This window comes from Diabrotica undecimpunctata, chromosome 6 (genome assembly GCF_040954645.1).
Source record: "Diabrotica undecimpunctata isolate CICGRU chromosome 6, icDiaUnde3, whole genome shotgun sequence".
NCBI classification, from domain to species: Eukaryota; Metazoa; Arthropoda; class Insecta; order Coleoptera; family Chrysomelidae; genus Diabrotica; species Diabrotica undecimpunctata.
The window spans coordinates 84,668,083-84,689,758 of NC_092808.1; the positions used below are offsets into that span (position 1 = coordinate 84,668,083).

The 21,676-nt window shown below is 31.8% G+C and overlaps 1 protein-coding gene across 3 annotated transcripts in view; it reads left to right on the forward strand.

Moving 5' to 3' along the window:
• The window catches only part of 5-HT1B (5-hydroxytryptamine (serotonin) receptor 1B), a 539,806-nt gene that overhangs the window by 485,322 nt on the left and 32,808 nt on the right, over nucleotides 1–21,676 (forward strand). For all 3 annotated transcript variants that reach the window (XM_072534834.1, XM_072534836.1, XM_072534835.1), the window contains one exon: nucleotides 10,603–11,164. In XM_072534834.1, coding sequence (XP_072390935.1) covers nucleotides 10,603–11,111 — 509 coding nt within the window. In that variant the 3' untranslated portion in view covers nucleotides 11,112–11,164. The remainder of the gene's footprint in view (nucleotides 1–10,602; nucleotides 11,165–21,676) is intronic.

Sequence of the window (21,676 nt, forward strand, 5' to 3'; positions counted from 1 at the left end):
AACTAGGTTATCTGAGGAAGAAAAGAAGATGAATAAACCAACTCAATCTGTTCTTCGGCTTGCTAAACCTATTTATGGAACTAACCGTAATATCACAGCTGATAATTGGTTTAGTTCTATAGAATTAGTAAAGCAGTTAGAAGTAAAGAAGTAAACGTATGTGGGAACCCCTTAAGAAAAATAAACGGGAAATCTAGCCACATCGATGTAGGCAAGTAAATTCAACTACTTACGAAAAGTTTATCCCTAATTTCCCATGTGCCAAAAAAATCGAGGGCTGTTTTACTTATTTCTTCGATGCACCATTCAATAGGCACGGATCAGATTACTGGAAAACCAAAAATTATAGCTCATTATAATCGTACGAAAGGAGGTGTCGATACTTTAGATGCCAAGTGTGGCATTTTTTACCGCATCATTGATATAGCTGCTGTTAATTCGCATGTTGTGTACCAATCACTACAAGAAGATAATATGGAAAGGCCAAACTACACAAAGGAGTTGGCAAAACAATTAATTTTACTTCATCTACAAAGAAAACTCGAAAATCCCAGAATCCCGAGAGAATTATTAGGTGGTATTGAACGAATATTAGGATAAAAACGCCAAAAAGAAACAGATTTTGAAGAAAGGCTTGAGAAAAAGAAGACGTGTTACTTATGCCTAAGTGCATTAAAGCGAAAGACTTTTTATGTGTACTTTTCTTGTGGAAAACCAGTGTGCTTACAGTGTACAAATAAAAATTGCGGACCTTGCGCGCAAAATGACTAGTTATTTTATTGTAATTTTTGGTTATTGTCAGAATTTTGTATTTTAGTTTCTCATTAAATTTAAATCATTAGTCTGTTTCTTTTAACATTATTTTACCATTTGTTAGTCACAAGTAATCAATTTTTCTTGTAATTTAGTTTATAAACGATTTTGTAGTAACGTCCACCATTTTTTTAAATATTATGCATGCATTCATAATATTCTTGAAAAAGTAAAGTTTATTTTACTTGTAGCAGTATATTATGCTACAGCAATGTGAAGAATCATTCTGTAGTTGATATAAAAAACAAATACAGTGATATAAGATAAATTCATATTAAAAACAAAGGAGAATAGGCAACGGTATGACATACCGCATGTCAGAGTCTACGTCCTGAAACATCCACGTCAGTTGTTAAGGGAATTAAACTTTTTTAAATTTATTCATTAACATTAATTTATTAAATACTCAAAAAAATAAACAATAATGATTTTTATCAATAATCTTTATAAGCAAATAAATTTAGTAAAAAATGATAATTAAATGAATATTGGACTGCAAACTAATTTAAATTCAATATTCACTGTTTTCTTTTTCTTAAAATTATGTTCCACGAAGAAAAAGAGGAATTTTCATAAATTCTATAATTAATTAATTATCAACGATTGAAATAGTTCATAAAAATGTATCTATTTTTTTTAAGTTCGGTATAATAAAATAAAATCAACCGCTTGCAAAATCAACAAAATATTATCTATGGCACTTACATTATGACACAGTTACTGGTTTCTAAAGGGAAGTTATTCTAAAACTATGAGAAATGGAACCGGTCGTTAGCCTCCAAATCCCTGAAAACAGGTGGGCGCCCCAGATGAAGGCGATAAAAAAGACATGTATTTTTACCCTCTTCGGCGAAGATATTGACAAATAAGGCTAGCATAAACTACAAAAGGGAAAGTCTGAGAAACCCTGTTGTTTAAATTATGTTAATAAGGTCTCAATTAAACTACTGTATTGGCTGAACATATATTAATAATATTCATACATTACAACATGATCCTGTCGCCCATTGTCCCCGTTGGGAAGTGGTGTTGATTTGACATTGACATATTTGACATAGTTACCAGGTTTACGTTAAGCCTATCTTACATTAATGTCAAACACCTTCCCCTTAAAGATTAAGGCGTATCCTAGGTTTAATTGTACGTCCGAATTTTGAAACATTACATTTCTTACTATCATTATTTTTTGAGCAGCTATAATGAGGACTTACAATATCAGTATTCCTATGTTCATTAAACAAATTTGTTAAATCATTATCCTGAATACATACATTATTTAAATCATTATTATCATTATCCTTATAACTATTTGGATTTGTGTGTGGATACAACTCAGGTTCAAGATACATGTCTGCTACATCTGATTTTGTATGTGATGGTCTTATGTGTCTCGTGTTTCTTCTAACTATCCTATTATTGCATTCCTTTCTTATCCAGCACGATCTGGGTTCTTTAGCTTTTTCTACAATAACAGCTTTATACCATACTTTATCAACACTACTCTTAACAACTACATTATCCCCCCTTTTATAAGTTGTTGGTGTACGTTTACTATGTTTATCATACTGAACTTTTGTTTTTTGTTGTTGGTCCGATAACAGTTTATAAATCTCATTCTGAATTTTAGGTTGTAATTATTCACTATTTACTGGTATTTCTGTTCTCAAAGATCTACTATTTAATATTTGTGATGGAGATGCACTTAATGAAATAATAGCAGTATTATTATATTCTAAAACTAACTCAGTGGCCCAGAGAATGGCGAACATCATTGTGCATACCAATCCATAAAAAAGGAACAACTACAAAGTGTAGTAATTATCGTACCATCTCACTGATTTCCCATCCAAGCAAAATATTACTAAGAATCATTAAACGCCGTTTGCAACAATACTTAGACAAACAAATTCCCCAAGAACAAGCAGGCTTTGTCAAAGGGAAGGGTACGAGAGAGCAAATCCTTAATATGCGGCAGCTCATAGAAAAGGCCCGCGAATTTAAAATTCCAATAATAATCTGTTTTCTAGACTACCAAAAGGCATTTGATTGTGTGAAGTGGGAAGTTCTCTGGACAGTTCTTCATGAGATGGGAGTTCCAGATCATTTGGCAATATTAATTAAAAACTTATACGAAGATAACTCAGTTAAAATAAGAATTGAAAACCAGCAATCTGATACCTTCAAAACCAGCAGAGGTGTACGACAAGGGTGCATACTATCTCCAGACCTGTTCAATTTATATGGAGAATACATAATGAGGAACGCACTCGATGGATGGAGAGGCGGCATCTCCATTGCAGGAAAAAAGATCTCAAACTTAAGATTCGCAGACGATACAACACTGATAGCAACATCTGAAGAGGAGATGTCGAGACTGATAAAGAGAGTAGAAACCGAAAGCAACAAGTGTGGGCTCAAGATTAATAATCAGAAAACAAAAATCATGATTGTGGACCACGCGAATATCCTCCAAACAACAGGCGCCCTAAATCAATTCGAGAAAGTAGACGAGTTCACGTATCTAGGATCTTCCTTAAGCAATGCAGCCTCCTCCCATACGGAAATTCGCAGAAGAATAGGGATGGCCAAGAACGCGATGAGTCGACTGTCAAAAATATGGAAGGACCGCTCTTTATCCAAAAAACTCAAAATGAGACTGGTACGGACACTCATTTTTTCAATCTTCAGTTACGGTGCCGAAAATGGACAATAAAATCAGAGGATAGGAAAAGGATTGACGCATTCGAAATGTGGTGCTGGAGACGAATGCTACGCGTCTCGTGGACGGAGCACAGATCCAATCAGTCGATTCTCGAAGAGCTAAACATTCAGACCAGACTCTCCTCTCAGTGTCTTGCAAATATTTTAAAGTTTTTTGGCCACATTGCGAGAAGAGACAATGACAACTTAGAAAGATTAATTGTATGCGGAAACGTAGAAGGACGTAGAGGCAGAGGACGCTCACCTATCCGATGGTCAGATCAAGTACAGAAAGCCACTGGAGAGACGTTTTCCGAGTCCATGAGAGCAGCCCAAAATCGCAAGAGATGGAGAGAATTGACAGCCCGCATTGTAGGAAATCACGATCCTCAGCAATGAGGAAACGACAAGAGAGAGAGAAAACTAACTCACGATAATCAGAGTTTTCTGTAAAACTTTTTTTTAAAATTTGTTTACAAATTCCTACAGCCTTTTCAGCAAGGCCATTATGGTGGTAATGAGGTGAACATGTCAGGACTGTAATTTGTTTATTATCGTAATATTTTTTACACTTAAATGATATAAATGGTAAATTATCTGCAATTTAAAATTGAGGATAGCCAAATCTGGAAAAAACATCTTGCATTGCATCTATTATGGCTTCAGATGTTTTATTATGTAATGATAGCATCTCTATCCAATGGGAAAAATAATCTATTAGAATTAAGTAAGATTTACCACCAAATTCCAAAATATCAGCCGCAATTTTATTAAACCTATTTTGGTATTGAATGTGCTAACATTGGCTCTCTATAATTATTTGGCATGAATTTTTCACAAATTCTACATTTTTTTATAAACTGGACAATATCATCCCTAAGGTTTGGCCAAAAAAATAAAGATCTTGCTTTATTAATAGTTTTACTAGTTCCTATATGACCTTTATGTAACAGAGTAATCATTTCCTGTTTTAGAGATTTTGGTACAATTATTTTATTTTCAACAAAAACAATTCCTGCTTCAACATATATATCATTTTTAATACTGTAATATGGCTTTATATACTCTGGAATCTTGTTTTCTTTAGGCCAGCCTTTATAATAAAAATCAACAATTGTAGCCAAAACTTTATCTTTAGAGGTTTCTTCTCTGAACTGATATATTTTTTTATCTGTCATTGGTAAGTATAGTGAGACTGAATGAACCATATCAAACATCTCTAAATCAAGGGTTTGTGCCTTTAAACTAGCTCTAGAAAGCATATCTGCAAATTGAATATGCTTTCCTGGAACATAATAAATATTTATAAATATTTAATATGTACTTTAATAATTTTAGCCTTAAACGCTGCAACCTTACTAACCCAATTTTGCATATTGGTTTCTGCATAATTGAAATTATTGGTTTATGATCTGTTTGGACATCAACATCACACTGGTAAATAAAGTTATAAAATTTTTGTGTACCATAAAAAATGGCTAATAACTCTTTCTCTGTCTGGCAGTAATTTATTTCATGTTCATTCATAGACCTAGATGAACATGCAACTAATTTCAACATACCATCATAGTTTTGAAACATACAACACCCAATTCCATTTTTGGATGCATCACATTGCAAAACTATCTTTTTATTTGGATCAAATGGTACCAGAGCTGGAGAATTTGAAATTATTTTCTTTAACTTATCAAAACATTCCTGGTGTTTAGGCAACCATTGCCATTCTACATTGTTTTTTAAAAGTTCACATAAAATTTGCATGTGCTCAGCCATATTTTTAACATAACGTCTAATATAGTTAAAGGAACCTATTATTAAAAAAGGTGAAAGAAATAATAAGTTAGACTTACTCACAATCAATTTAATTTAACTAATCGGACGACCGGTTTCGCTTTCTACAATATGCAAAGCATCTTCAGGTCACGATACAAAGTTAAAATGCTGAAAACAATAATCCCATATTAGGGTGTTGTCTAATAAAGATAAAAACATAGGTAGGTGATACAAATTATATAAATTACAGTAATTATGCCAATATTACATGTCTGTGGTTTTATAAATGAATAAAATAATAATAATAAAATGTTTAAGCAGACAAGGTAAGACCCACAAATTGGTAACATCGTCTATTAAACTGTAATGAATCAATAAATAAATGAACAACTAAATAAACATTACTTACATGCCATCAATTAATAGAGTACCGGCATGTAAGTAATGTTTATTTAGTTGTTCATTTATTTATTGATTCATTACAGTTTAATAGACGATGTTACCAATTTGTGGGTCTTACCTTGTCTGCTTAAACATTTTATTATTATTATTTTATTCATTTATAAAACCACAGACATGTAATATTGGCATAATTACTGTAATTTATATAATTTGTATCACCTACCTATGTTTTTATCTTTATTAGACAACACCCTAATATGGGATTATTGTTTTCAGCATTTTAACTTTGTATCGTGACCTGAAGATGCTTTGCATATTGTAGAAAGCGAAACCGGTCGTCCGATTAGTTAAATTAAATTGATTGTGAGTAAGTCTAACTTATTATTTCTTTCACCTTTTGAAATGGACTCACACAAGCAACACATTCATGATTTGAACCTATTATTCTTTGTAACTCTAATTTACTTTTTGGAGTTTCTAATTTACATAAAGCATCTGTCCTCTCAGGATCTACTTTCATTCCTAAATGAGAAAAAATTTGTCCCATAAACTTTACTTCTTTTTTGCTAAATTGAATTTTCTCTTTATTAAATCTAGCACCCACCTCTTTTGCTCTATTTATCACCTCTTTGACCGCTTGATCATGTTCATCTTGAGACGCCCCTGCTATGATCATATCATCATGACAAACTACAATGTTTTTAATATCACCAAAATGCTTTTCAACTGCCTCTTGAAAAAGGTCTTGAGAATTTGATAACCCAAAAGGTAAAACTAAAAACCTGTAAGTTCCATAGTGTGTAGAGAAACAACATTTCCATGAAGAATTTTCATCAATTGAAAGTTGGTGATAACTTTCAGATAAATCAAAAACAGAATATACATTTTTGTTTAATAATTTTGAACATATTTCCTCAATGGACTCCCCAACTCTAGGTTTGCGTACTATATGTTTATTCAGATCTGAGGGATCTAAACATATTCTTAATTTACCATTACTCTTTTAGACTATCACCATTCTATTAATACTTGCCCTGGGGTCTATGTTTTCTACCTTAACAATTGCTTTTCTTTGGACTAATCTATCTAGCTCAGTTTTAAGTGAATTTCTAATTTTTATTGGACACTTGGTAGGTGGATAGCAAACTAAATATTCTTACCCTTACATTTTACATTTAAATTTACTACACCTATAGGATGAGACACATTTCCATCAAATGCCTTTAACACATATTCATTAGGCCTGGTTTTAAATTGACAATTAAATTTTTTATAAACATTTAAAGGAATAACATTTACATCTGTCCCTGTGTCTAACTTAGCTTTCAATTTATAATTTTCAACCTCTATATACTCTTCCCAAGTGTCTATCAAATCAACATTACATACCTTTTTCCTGCTGTTAACATTTCTTACAAAAAATTCATTAGAAGAGGTTGACTCACAGTCATCTTTTTCAGTACTTTTAATATTTTTGACCTTGCAAGCAACTGCATAATGGTTTTTTAGTCCACACTTGTTACACTTCTTGCCATAAGCTGGGCATTCCCTCGGACCATGCTTTTTTGCACACCTTCTGCATAAAAAAACTTCTTCTTCAACTTCTTTCTCTTCATTCCAAGGTTTCTTCTTTATATCATATTTCTTTTTCTCCATCTTCTGTGTATGATTAATATTTCCTGTGTTATATTGAAACTGTAAATTTTGAGATCTACTTTGCTCACTTGTTCTGCAGAATTCTATAGCTTTATTTAAACTTAATTTGTCTATCCGCAGGAGGGCTTCTCGTGTGGTCGGATCCCTAATTCCCATAACAATTTTGTCTCTTAATGCCTTGTCTTCACATGACTCATCGGGATCTAGGGCATTGTAATTGCAACTTCTAACCAAATGTCTGCACTCTGTCAAAAAATGTTCAAATGTCTCCCCATCTTCTTGTACTCGTTTTATAAAGTTGTACCTCTCAAAGCATTCGTTAACTCTTGGGTTCACATACTTATCTAACAGCTGCATTGTGAATTCATACTTATTTAGTTCTTCATCAGGGATAACAAAAGTAGCCATATTCCGTGCTGATTCATGGCCAATAATATTTCGCAGGATGGATAATTTCACCTGATCTACAGCGTCGTGTTGTCCTGTTGCTACTAAATAATCTTCGAATGAAATTTTCCAAAATTTGGCACTCTGACCCTGGAGGTCGAAATCTTGGGGTAACTTAACATAACCTATTCCATTGATCATGCTTGCCATTTTGGGAACACTTAAATTTTTCTTTTTAATAAACTTAGCACTTAACTTTATCCTTGGACACGTAGATTCCATAAATTGACTGCGCCATGTTTAAATTATGTTAATAAGGTCTCAATTAAACTATTGTATTGACTGAACATATATTAATAATATTCATACATTACAACATGATCCTGTCGCCCATTGTTCCCGTTGGGAAGTGGTGTTGACTTGACATTGACATCTTTGACATAGTTACCAGGTTTACGTTAAGCCTATCTTACATTAATGTCAAACACCTGTAATGTAGTATATCGAATTTAAAAACGACAAATTGACAAGGAATATTTATTTAGCTTACTGCATTTTATGCAGGTTTTACCACTGATGGAACGACAACTTACTAGAGGCACATAAAAGAACAGACAGAGTCTTGCTGATAGCCCGCTTGCTGCGTCTTTGTCTTTCACTTGCTGGTGCTCTTAGTATAGTATTTATAAAGTCAGTTGAAACACCCAAAAAAACTAGTTGCCGGCAAACATTAAAAGAATATATAATATTACAAGACATGAGCGCATCATTTATTTTTATATTCAAGTATTCCTTGAATATAATTGACAATGTTAATGTATGTAAAACGGTCGTAAGGTACATAGTGTATGAAAAGTTGTTAACGTGTCATATTTAGGAACAAAAATAATTTAATTTAATTTAAGTTAATGTTAAGTTAATTTAAGTTAATGTGTACTGTGCGTGGCAGCGACGTGTATGGACATTCGAGATAGTGTGCGTGATATATTATGATAACTCAATTTTGCGGCAATTGCGACAACTCTTAAAATAATAGTAATTTATGCAATTTAAGTGGTAATTTTTTCACGAATGGAAAGAATGACTGCACTAGCCTACAGGCAAGTGCGATAATTCCACGAGTGAAAAAAAGACATCTTATGCATGTGTTGCATACAATATTTTTTCTGCAGCCCTGTATAATGAATAATATCAAAAGAAAACATTTGGTATTTGAAATGGGAAACCAAATTTTAACACTTAACTTTAAGCGACTTTCACATTCTAAATCTTTCTCAAAAAACTGCTAATCAAACCAAATTATTTGCACTATTAAGAAATATGTTAACGTAACATTAATAATTTAGGTGTCAAAGTCAACGTCAAATTTGAATTTAATGTTTTATTTTCTGTAAAGGTGTGGAATAATTGCACTAATCTGCCCTGTATAACCTTATGAAAAGCGTGAAAGAAAATTAACGGTTTGGCACTTTTTTTCACTCTAACCTATAAAGAGCCGTTTTAGTGCACCAAATGAGTGCAAATTAAAGATAAGGCGTAGAAAAACTCGTTTTCGGTATCCACAACGTTTCCTGATGTCGAACTAACGTGCAATTTTGTTGATGTGTAACATCAACAAAATCACGCACGGGTCGTATCAAAATTGATAAAAAAGTTCAATATAAATATGATTTCATGTGACATTTGGGACAAACAGTTAACTTTGTTAGAATAACAGCTCTGTGCCAGTGTGTTTTGTAAAATCTTTTGTTTTTATCTCTACACTTTACTGTTAATTACTGTAAGTTTTTTTACGTACAACGTGACGGGTTTTTCTAGTGCTTCGCAGTAGTTTTTATCCATTTTTTTTTTCACCTTTAAAGTAATCTTTTTCTTATGGTTATACATGAATTCGACTACATATGAACATTTAAGCTAATATTTCAACTTTAATATTTTGACCACGGATACTAAGAGAATGGTGTGTTTGTTTTACATCTTAACTTTCTTCACTCACCATTCATTGAACTGATGAAGCTTGTAAATTAAATAAGCGAAACGTCTGTATTAATTTTCAATGTCAAAAACAAAAATATTTTACTCTCGAGTAAAAATCACATTTTTTTAAAATACTTCATATACAACTAATAAAATTTGATATAGATCAGTATAATATATAACTGTTTGTATGGGAAAATAAAACTCATTTTATTATTTTCCTTACAATTTCATCATATTTTCACGGGTTTAAGCGAAACGAAAAAAAATAAATAGACGTGAAGTTGTTAAACGTCACTTTATATTTAAATGTACTACCACTTTAACAGTAGATCGTATAAAACATTTTGTATAAGAGTATAATGTTACTGTTTTAATCGGAAACTAAAACCGTTGCTTTTAATATTGTTCTTATAATTTCAGCATATTTTCTCACCTATTAAATAAATATTTCAAAACCAAAATTACCCAAATCAATTAAGTCGTTTTCGATTTATTATTGAATAAAAAAGTTATAAAAATATAAAATGACGTTTCTTAAACGCCATTTAATGATATTTTATAACTACATGGATTAAATAAACTAAAACTGTAGAGGTGAAGTCGTATAAAACATTTTGAATTTACAATTAAAAAAAAAGTAGGTAAGCGTCGTTCATCGAGACAAAAATATCCTATCTACCTAACAAATACACTTTCACAAAATTTTATTGCAATCGTTTCTCGTGGTTTTTGAATATTAGATTTACGAGATTAAATACAAGATTTTTATTTAGAAAGATATGCTTAAAAAAATGTATAAAGCACCAATATAAATTCATATGTACTATAAAATTATGTAAATACGTATTTAAATTTTGCTTCTCAACAAACTAACTTTTTTCTCTCTTTCAGGTGGCATAGCAGCTGCTGTAGTAACTGTAATCGGTCGCCCTTTGCCTACAATATCTGAAACGACAACGGCATTTACGAACATATCTTCGAACAACAGCAGCCCTGAGAAAACCTCATTCGCTAACGGTCTCGAAGCTGATCTTCCAACTACAACAGAATGTAGTGTAAGTTACCAACCCCATCATTACCCTATAAAAAGGAAAACAAGAGATGGGATGGACTCTAAGAGAGAAAGAAAGGCAGCCAAAACATTAGCAATTATAACAGGGGCATTTGTGCTCTGTTGGTTACCGTTTTTTATAATGGCTGTTTTATTGCCCATAAATCCTAACGTCTTTGATAAATATTTGGTGTCTATATGTCTATGGTTAGGATATTTTAATTCAACGCTTAATCCTATTATATATACTATTTTTAGTCCAGAGTTTAGGCACGCTTTTAAGAAAATTCTTTGCGGAAGGAATTACGCTAGAAGGAATAGGCACTTTGGTGTTAGAAACTTTCAATGATGGAGGCAAAGTGGTCGCTTACCTTCGGATACGGATCCGCCAGTGGCGGCGAGGTGAGTATAGTTATAACTATGTATAGATTGACTGTTTAGGCATTATTTTAAGTTTATAAATTTTAATTTAATTTAAGTTTATAAGTTTAAGTATTTTTAGAAGGTAAAAAGAAAATTATTATGTGAAAAGCTATAGTTTTTAAATGGGAACTAAGCGCCTTAATTTTTAATTTAAAAACGTATTTTACCGGTTTTGTTTTAAATGTTGGTTTTTTAGTGTTTAGCAAATTATTAGTGTGGATTTTCTTGTTTCGTTTTAATTTTGTAATAATTACCTGTTTACAGACAAAGTTATTTTTGGTAATCACTGTGGGATTTATGGTTGAAAGATTTTTTGTACCTTTTATAAGAGATGTAAAGATGCCACAATTATGATATTAAAATTCTTTACCCTCTATAAATTCGATTTCGCTCGCTTAAAAAAATATTTTTTTATTGGGTTAAATTTAAAGTGCTATTGACAAGTAGGCTTAAGATAATCTATTGCTTCTTGTTTACAATCAAAAATTTCTACGTCAACGCCCGCTTGTCGAATAGTCACATATTTAAAAAAAAATTGATGTAGACATTAAGATTTCTGATAATTTCTTGTTTATTTAACTCTTTTTCTTCTTCTTCATGTGCCGAGCTCGATTATCGAGCGTTGGCTATCAAATTGGTTATAGTAATTTTGTTGACGGCAGCTCGGAAAAGAGACGCAGAGGATCTGTTAAACCAATCTCTCAGGTTTCTAAGCCATTACGTTCTCCTTCGACCTGATTTCAAAGGCTTTCAGTTTCTTGAGAAGTGTAACCGTCAAAGTCCAACCTTCGACACCATACAAAACAGTAGAGAACACATAACATCTTACTAATCTAATTTTCAGACTTAAAGTAATATTGTTTCCACATAACAGTTTCTTCATCTTAAAGAATGCAGCTCTGGCCTTCTCTATCCGTATTCTAATTTCTTTGCTCATATCCCAATTCTCATTTAGATTACAACTAAGGTAAGTGATACTGTTAGTACTCTTTTTCACAAAGTTTAAATAATCGTCAGGTTGTATGAAATAATGGCCTCATACGGTAAAGATTAATTCTACTCCTTTAATATTTTTGCGGTCGCGTAGTAGTTAACTGTTTAAAATAGCAATCGTGGTTCTATTTTTATTTTAAACTCCACAACCATCAGCAAAGATAAACCTAACCACCTAACATTTTTAACCTGTGATATATCTAAGTTAAAGACAATGACGCACATGACGTTATCTCATTTGAAACTTTTGGGTAGGTTCCTTTCGTACTAAACGAATTAGCTACTAATAAGTAGCTAAACGAATTTTTGCATTATGAACTACCAACAGCAACAGAAAAATTAAAAAATTACAGTTGACGCCGATAGCAAGCTTCCTGGTCTAGAATTTTGAGATTTGGCAAATTTTTCTGTAGATCGAACGACATGGTAATAACTTTTTTACATTTAATAAAGTAAAAAAAGCTTTAGCTCTATTCAAGTGAATAGCTTGTAGTTATTTTAGTTGGGAAGGATCGGTTTCGTGTTTAGTTTTTCTGTAACTTCAAGTAAAGTTGAGGATACATGGACTCGAGATGAGCCAAAGCCCAAATTAAACTTATGCACAAAAATGAATTTCAATAGAACACAACAGCTTTTATTATCTACATCTCCCGTCGTACGTTGCAATGAATCATCACAAATAGATTGTGAGTAGTTATTAATGTTGTATTGGATTTAACTTGTTTTAATTTTTAGACGCACGGGACATTATTTGTTTTAAACTTCTAGGAGGAAAGGATAATTCCTGGGAGTTGCCGGTATATTATATAATTTAAAACTAAAACATCAAAGTAAAACAGTTTTATTGTAAGTGGTATATTTAATTAAAATTAAATGACTTAGTCATGAATGCTTAGTCATTATCACTGAAAACAGTCAATCATTACTTTCTGTATATCATGTTAGTTGGTAATTTCTATTTCGATAGTTTGGTTGTAGAAATATTTTTTTCGAGTAGGGACTTTCCCGGTTGGTAATAAAATTTAATCAGCATCCTCCTCCTCAGTCCTAATCCCTTTTGGGATGTGGTGACACCATCAGGCCTTTACAATTTTTTCACGATTTCCTTTCACCTTTCCCTGTCCTGGGCTAGTTGTTCGGCTTCATGTAACCCTTGGTTACATTTTTGTTTGATCTACAAAACGGCTTGGAGATCTTCCCCTAGGTTTCTTTCCTTCAACTCTATCCTCGACTCTCAGTTTTTTCATCGTACCTCTTCTTCTATCAATGTGTCCAAAATTCTGCAAATATCTCTGTTGTATTTGTTTAAGCAATATATCCTTTACCTAAAAGTTGTTCAAATATGAATACATTAGTGCGGTGGTCAATCCAGGATATTCTTAACATGCGGCGGTATACCCACATTTCAAAAGCGTCTAGTTTATTTTTATCCGGTTTCTTTAAGGTCCACGTTTCGGATGCATATGTGGCTATGGGAAAAATGAGTGCCCTTACCAGCCTTAATTTTGTGTGTAATGTTATGCTAGAATGTTTCCAAATTGTTACCAGTTTCATCATAGCTGTTCTAGCAATAGTCAACCTTCTTCGCATCTTTGTGTCACACCCTCCGTCATTTGTTATTAGGGACCCCCGGTATATAAAACTATTTACTACTTTAAAGTCTCCAATGTCTTTAGTGTCTTGAAGATTATTCCGAGCTCTGTCTACTATCATGATCTTTGTCTTACTCCTATTTAGCTCTCGTCCATATGTTTTGCTTTTCTCCTCCAGACACCTTAAATGTCTTCCATTTCTTCTTGATTTGCCGCGATTATTAAAGTGTCGTCAGCATATCTCAAGTTACTGATTTTTTGACCTCCTACTGATATTTGACTCTTCCATCCGTCTAGTACCTTTCGCATAATTTGTTCGCTATAGAGATTAAACAGAGTTGGCGAGATTATGCATCCCTGCCTGACACCTGCCTGCTGCATGCTGCTGTATAATTTAATACTTTCAAGTATGGTTTCTTCAACGTAAACACAACAACTGTTTGGTTCTGCGGTTATTTATGCAAGTACTACAAAGGTAAGAAATCCAAACCAATTTTTGCATATAACAGTCAAAATTTTTTCTTCTGTTTTTATTAATTTACTGGGATCACTTGCTTTTAGCTTCACTGAAGATGGACTGACTAGTCCGAAAACATTCTGAATTTTAAATCTACTTAGAGTTTTAACCCATAATGGTAAAGTTAGTTTTTTTTTTGGAATTTAATAAAGAAATTAATATATTTTTATTAAAAAATTTTTAATCTGAAAACCTATTAACTAACAAAAAAACATGTGTAACATAAATGTAACGCTAATTCATTACAGTATCGTAACTACAATAAAATACATTCCTAAGAGCTACAATGAAATTTATATTAAAACTAGAATGTTCTCATATGTAAGGTATAATTGCAGTCAATACACATGCCGACATCACATTTGCTGCACATTTTTAGAGTACTACTGCTACAAGAGTTTCCTGCACAGCGACGTCTTTTGTTGTTAGGTATAGAAATTAAAACGTGAAATGGGTCTTCCATCATGCTTTGGAGCATTTGTATATTTTTTAAGATATGCCTAAACAATACATATTCTGAAATCTAATTGGGAAATCTTGGGGTAGCAGTGCTTGTCGAGTATCTAGCTGTTAGTAATACTTGTATCAATGAGCCATGTAAAGATTCACCACCTCCACTTCTTTAAACGGATTCCAATTCTATATGTAGATATATTTTGGTCCATCAAATCGGTTGCTCCCATATTATTATTATATTTGGCAATGATTTGCGGTTTTCGAATTTGTACATAATTTTATTCTTTTTGCTATATCTGTCCCACAGGCACAACACCATAAACTATAGATGCATCAGTCACAACTGATGTCCACCCTATAAAAAAATGCCATTATCGCTGTCAATATATGAAGCGAAATTGCCGCGGTCCAAATTTTTCAATTCTTTTTTTCTCGGTAGCAGAGAATTATGCCATTCCTAAAGTTTCTCGTAATATTATATCCTTTTAATTTCAAAAAATTAAATAACGTTTATATTAGTGAAAATATTATCTATGTAGAAATGATATTAATATTCTTTATGTGGTGTTTGTTTCAACATTTTTTTAGCAGAGTAGTATATATTTTTTTGTTTACCTTAGTAAAATTCAAAATCTACAAAATATCCATTGTAGAAATTTAGCGCCTACATCTTGAAACCAAATCAATTTTGGCTTTGTTTTTATAAATTGCTTGCGCCCGTTCTTGCCAAATTATCCAGTCATTGACTTATCATACAACAGATGCTCAACGGGAACAAAATGTTTATGAATATTATATTTTACCATATTTGCAAGCAGTCGCAGTTTAAAGAGTTTGTCATTAACATCTACTTTGTAGTTATATACGTAGTGTATTAACCGCATTATCTGAGTGAATGTTTCGCGTCTGGTGGCATTATAATCTGCTATATTTCGCATGTCAGGCTGGCTGTTCCAAAAATGTCGCTTGGTAGGTTTGCAGTCGTATCCACTCAAGACGATAATGACAATGAAACATCGAATTTCTTCCGCCCCAATTTGAGGATTTGAACAGTTTTTAAAAATGGTACACCCTCTTGTGTCTGCTACTTACATCTGGAAAATATTGTTATCTAACATTTTTTTGAACACAGATATATTACACTATATATCTGGTTTTGTGTAGTATTAATTTTATTAATTTAATAAAATTCTTAAGTATTTCATCTCCAATATATAAATATGTGTGAATAAATATGACTATAAGCATTTTTTTAAGGAAATCAGGAGATAATATACCTGAAAGCTAGAAAGAGGCATGGATTACACCTATCCATAAAAAATGGGATAATGCAGACTGCAAAAACTACCGTTATATCTTAGTTACCACCACTCTCAGTAGATTGTATGGAAAAAATATGAAAACCCTAGTTGAAAACGAATATAAACCACTTAAGCTTGAACAGCAAGCTGGACGATCTTGCATCAACCACATCTACACTTTAACTCAACTTGCTGAAAAAAGAATGACTACTGATAGACCGAAATTATTTGTGGACTTAATTATGATACAATACTCCTTTGTAGACTGTGACAAGTACGGGAAATCTGATCTATTAATATTAAACTTATGAAAACAATACAACGATCCTACAATGATCTTTGATCAAAAATAAAGATTAACAACCAGTTTTCCGAGAATTTTAGGGTAAATAAGGGACTCAGGCAACGTTGCAGTCTATCTTCAACACGACGACACAACCCTACATACGCTCCATTTCACAGACGATCAAGTAGTCATCGCAAAGTGCCAGGAAGATATGCAATTCATGACAAACCAAAAAATTCACTAATACAAACGATGGGGACTAAATCTTAACTCAATAAAAACGAAATACATCATGTGAATAGGAGGAGCTGAAAATGCTGAATTGATCCTGAGGAAGATGGAAATGTAATTTTATTATGTTTCGAATATTTTTATTTGGGGGCAAAGATGAAAAAAGATGCACGCACTGAAACAGAAATCAAAGCACGAATCATAAAAGAAAAAAAAAATAGTAAAGCGTACTAAACGTGCTAGTCTGGTAAAAAACTGTACCTAAACAAAGAAAGAAACAACTATATAACAGCGTTTATAAAATCGTTGTACTTTATGAAAGCGAAACCTGGCAACTCACTAAGAGAACAGAGAAAACCTCTTGGTTCTGGAAATGGCTTTGGCGCAGATCAGCAGGTGTATCGAGAATTATGCACATAATTAATGAAAGAATAGAACACAGTATGGCGAGAGCATCCACCATCATAGTAGAAATACATCAAAAACAGCTTATTTGATACAGACAAGTACACAGAGAATGACAGACCATCTCCTACCGAAGATATTATTGGATTGATAGCCAGACAAACTTAAGCGCAAAATAAGTGGAAGATCGAAAACAACATAGCTTAGTGCAGTCCAAAAGGCAATGTCCTTATACATTAAATATATATATATATATATATATATATATATATATATATATATATATATATATATATATATATATAGGTCCTATAGTAGGACAGTCCAACTTCAAAACTTTGCGAAGTGAAAACATATGTAAAATAGTGGAAATAGCAAATTTCCAACAGGGCTCTCCAAGTCGTTCTTACTCGACTTCGTCTAGGACACACCCGATTTACCCACGGGCACATAATCGGCCACACTTATCCTACGTAATGTGATAATTGTAGTGTTCCACTCAGTGTTAAGCATGTCCTTGTAGAGTGTTCAAGATACCTGTTGGAAAGACAGGCCAACCATAATCTTAGGAGAAAAATGTATATGTTTATAATTTAAAGTTGTTTGTTAGTTTAGATTTAAAATTCTACCGTTACCTAGGAAAGAAATCTAAAATACCAACTGATATTTCAACCTATGAGTCAATCATGTTTTGTTCTTGAAACTATACGTTTAATTAAAAATTCTAACAATATTATTTACATATATTAATACATATTAATTACATAGATAATTTTTCGACTGTTCTAACAACCATTCAAATTTCGTCATTTTGTGTCATGTGGAACAATTTCACCCAATAATGTCAACATTAGACTGATAATTGCATTCAGTGCAATTTTCAGTCCAATTGACAACACGATCGAGTTTGACAACTTCATCCAAATAAATTTCAAAATGTTTTGTCAAGATTATAAATATTATGCGTGGTAATAGATCTTCTATAGTAGAGAACAGCAACGAATCTAATATTAACTAAAAACTTAATAATTGTACTTTCACTAACTGTACTTTTAATAAATAAATGTTTAGTTATGTTGAGTTATGATTTTTTTTTTTTTTTTCGAAAAATTATCCGCCGAATATCCCTCGGACATTGATGAATGCCTCATAATTTCATGACAAATTTCTCAACTCAGCCTTCGGCTTCGTGCTGTTACCAAGGAACGAGCTTTCGATTGTCATGAAATTATCTCGTCTGTTATCAATGTCCTAGGGATATTACTACTGATAATAATGCGAGTACCTATTTATTTTTTTTTTTCGCAAAATTGACAAAAATCTTGGTTGCTGTGATTTAAAATTTAAAGCTTTATTTTAGTTTATTTTTATTTCGTGTATATGCAAGAAGGTACATGCTGGTTTTCGTACGTATGTCGATTTCATAAGACGTCATTTAATTTTTAAAACTTTTTTATAACAACTCAAAAAATACCGGATCGACTTGGGAAATTTTGATTTTAACATATTTTTATACCTATCTGTATGAAATATAATAAAATAAAATTAAGTAAAATTAAGAAAATTAAATTAAGTAAAATCGAATCGAATAAAAAAAAATAAATTAAATTAAAAATCATGGCTCCAACTACAATATTATATCACTTTTTGATTTTTTAAAATCATTTTAGTAAATTATAATGATAATCAAAATAAAGTAATTAAAAATAAATACAAAATATTAATGAAAATGTAAATGATGAATAAATTCTATGTTGTATTTAACAAATTTTAAAAATTACTAAAAATCATTAAACAAAATTTTCAAATGAAAAATTAAGATTTTTCAAAAGAACTTAAATGTGTGGTATTATTATACAAAAAATATTAACAATTCGGTAATAAACAGATATGAAATTTCACTAACCTACATCTCCTTTGTTATTGGTCCGATTGGAGAGTCTGATACGGTAAATGAAAGGAAAGGCGACTACCAAAAGGGCACTACACAGTATCTTCATTATTACTGGAAGTATAGTTCGTCCCAAACCCTTCTTTCAGTGCGTCATAGTTGATCGAATTCTCTCTAACACATTAAGCTAGAAGTGACAGAAAAAAACGTAAGTCTGTGATTATTATACATAGAACTTAGAAAATTATTTATCGTAAAGCTAATTCTACGTTAGTATTATTAGATATTTTACAGTGAAAATTTAATTTTGTATTTATTGTCATAAAAATATTTTACATATGCCGAGATAATATATCGAGAAAGAACAAAGACTAATATTAAAATTATTAAATTGTTTTCAATTAGAAAAAGAGAGATTACGATTCTGCAACTGTCAAATTTAACTTTAATGTCATGCAATAATTCTCGACATTCTTAAAATCCTATATGACGTCAAAATTAGTGACAAACTGAAAGAAGGGTTTGGGACAGACTGTATAGTTACATACGAGATGTCATAGGGCACTATGGATAAAAATAGTTTAACTAAAAGACAAATTTTGATTTGTCGTAAGTAAAATTTAAATTAAAAACAATAAATAAAGCGACTAACGCGTACCACAGATTATCTTTAATAATAATGAATGTATAGCGACATACGACATATTGTATGACACCATGGATGATAATAGACATATTTGCTTTATATATAAAACATACGGTAAATAGAAAGTACATTTACTTTATTGAACTGAAAAAGGCCCTGACAGATTACAAAATAAACAACTAGCCTAATACAAGCATATGACACATCAACTGAAGTATAGATTGCTTAAAATCAATGTGTGTTGAACGCAGTCTACCATTGAAACACTATTATATTGCTGATTGGTTTCTTACAATTCCAATACATCTAACTTATTTGTCAATATATAAACATTAAATTTTTATTTTTCTGATACTTATTTGTCTGCTAATTATCAAAATATTCCTCTGTTATGTGTTATTATTGAATTATTTACTTTTTTTATAAATGACAACAACATAGTCTAGCATAACTAGGTAATTTTCTTTTCTATATTTTAATTTCCGGTTAAGATTTATAACGCATCTAATTAATACTTTAGAGATTTATTAAAATATGTATGTGCATATCCCGTAAAATATTTGTAACAAATTATTTTACTAACAATCCTTGTGCGAAGACTAGAAATAAGAATTTGGTTGTTTAGTTGAGTTGTTTGAAATTGTTGTAATTGCATTGCCATTGTGAGCTTTGTTGAATCTTGCATTCTTGTATTTTCTGATGCGGAATTATTATTTCCACGTTTTTTAATAAAAGCTTTACCTGAAGTATCTTTTCTGAACATGATTATAGCTTAAAAATAAGCGTAGTGTTCGTACGATTTATTTTTTTGATTTAAGGCCTCTAAGACAATATTTAAGAAAAAAATTCTTTCTCATAAAAACTTGTATGTATGGGATAATTTCTTAAATCCTAAAAAACCAATATAGCTAGTAAATTAATAAATAAAATAAAACTAATTTATACTAAAATAATGAGAGTATGTAAAGAAATGCGGATAGGAGTCATGGGTGTAATCAGTAGATTTTTTTTACAAACATTGTCGCATTAACCTCTGTGGTTATTAGCCACATACAAACGCATGTAAAGTATATTAATGTCTTTAAGAAATTTTGTTTTTACATTTTACATTTTTCTCCTAAGATTTTACTTGTTGATCCGATGATGTGGTTGGCCTCTCTTTTCAACTGGTATCTTGGACACTCTACAAGGACATGCTTAACACTGAGTGGAACATTACAATTTTCACATTACGTAGGATAAGTCTGGCCGATTATATGTCCGTGGGTAAACCGGGTATGTCCAAGACGAAGTCGAGTAAGAACGACTTGGAGAGCCCTATTGGAAATTTGCTATTTCCACTATTTTACATATGTTTTTACTTCTCGAAGTTATGAAGTTAGACTGTTCTACTAGTTTTGATACAAATTTTCAACCTTCACTTTAACAAATGATTGTAAGTTATTTAGCACTACATTTCTCACTTCACTTGCGGTTTCACTGTTTCTTGCTGGTTGCGCAATGCGGTCCGCTTCTTCGTTCCCTTGAAGTCCAATCTGTATGGTTGCTGTTTTGTATGGTAGCTAGTTCGTTTTTTTAATTGGGAGAGTAATTGGATGTGTTGTGTAAAGCTGGTTAATGGTATTGACGGAACTGAGGGAATCAGTAATTATAAGAGCTTTGGATATATTACCGGAGTTAATATGAGTGAGAGTTGGGTAGATGGCATATAGCTCGTCGGTATGTATGCAGCTTAAGGATGGTAGTAGTTAGAAAGTTTTGTAAGTTTTTTGATGAACGTATTTTTTTAATAAGGAGTAGGGAGTATCGTTCTTTCTAATGATATTTAAATATGTGTCGGTTAAGGAATGCTTATTGTCCAAAGAGGAGGAATTTTTGTGAAGTTGGAATAGGCATTTGGTATCGGAATTTGTAAAACCATGGAACCGTAATCTATTTTAGATCTTATAAGGGTTTTATGAAAATGGATTAAGCAGTTATAGTCCGCTCCATAGTTTTCATTAGAGAGAGTTTTCATAATAATGATTCCATTTTGGCACATTTTTTTAATTGGCAGTATATGTTTTTCCATGTTAGTTTCTTATCGAAGATCACTTCTAAAAACCTAATGTCATCAATTTAATTTAAGATTTGGTTAAATAATTTTAGCTGTTGTTTAATTGGATCACGTTTC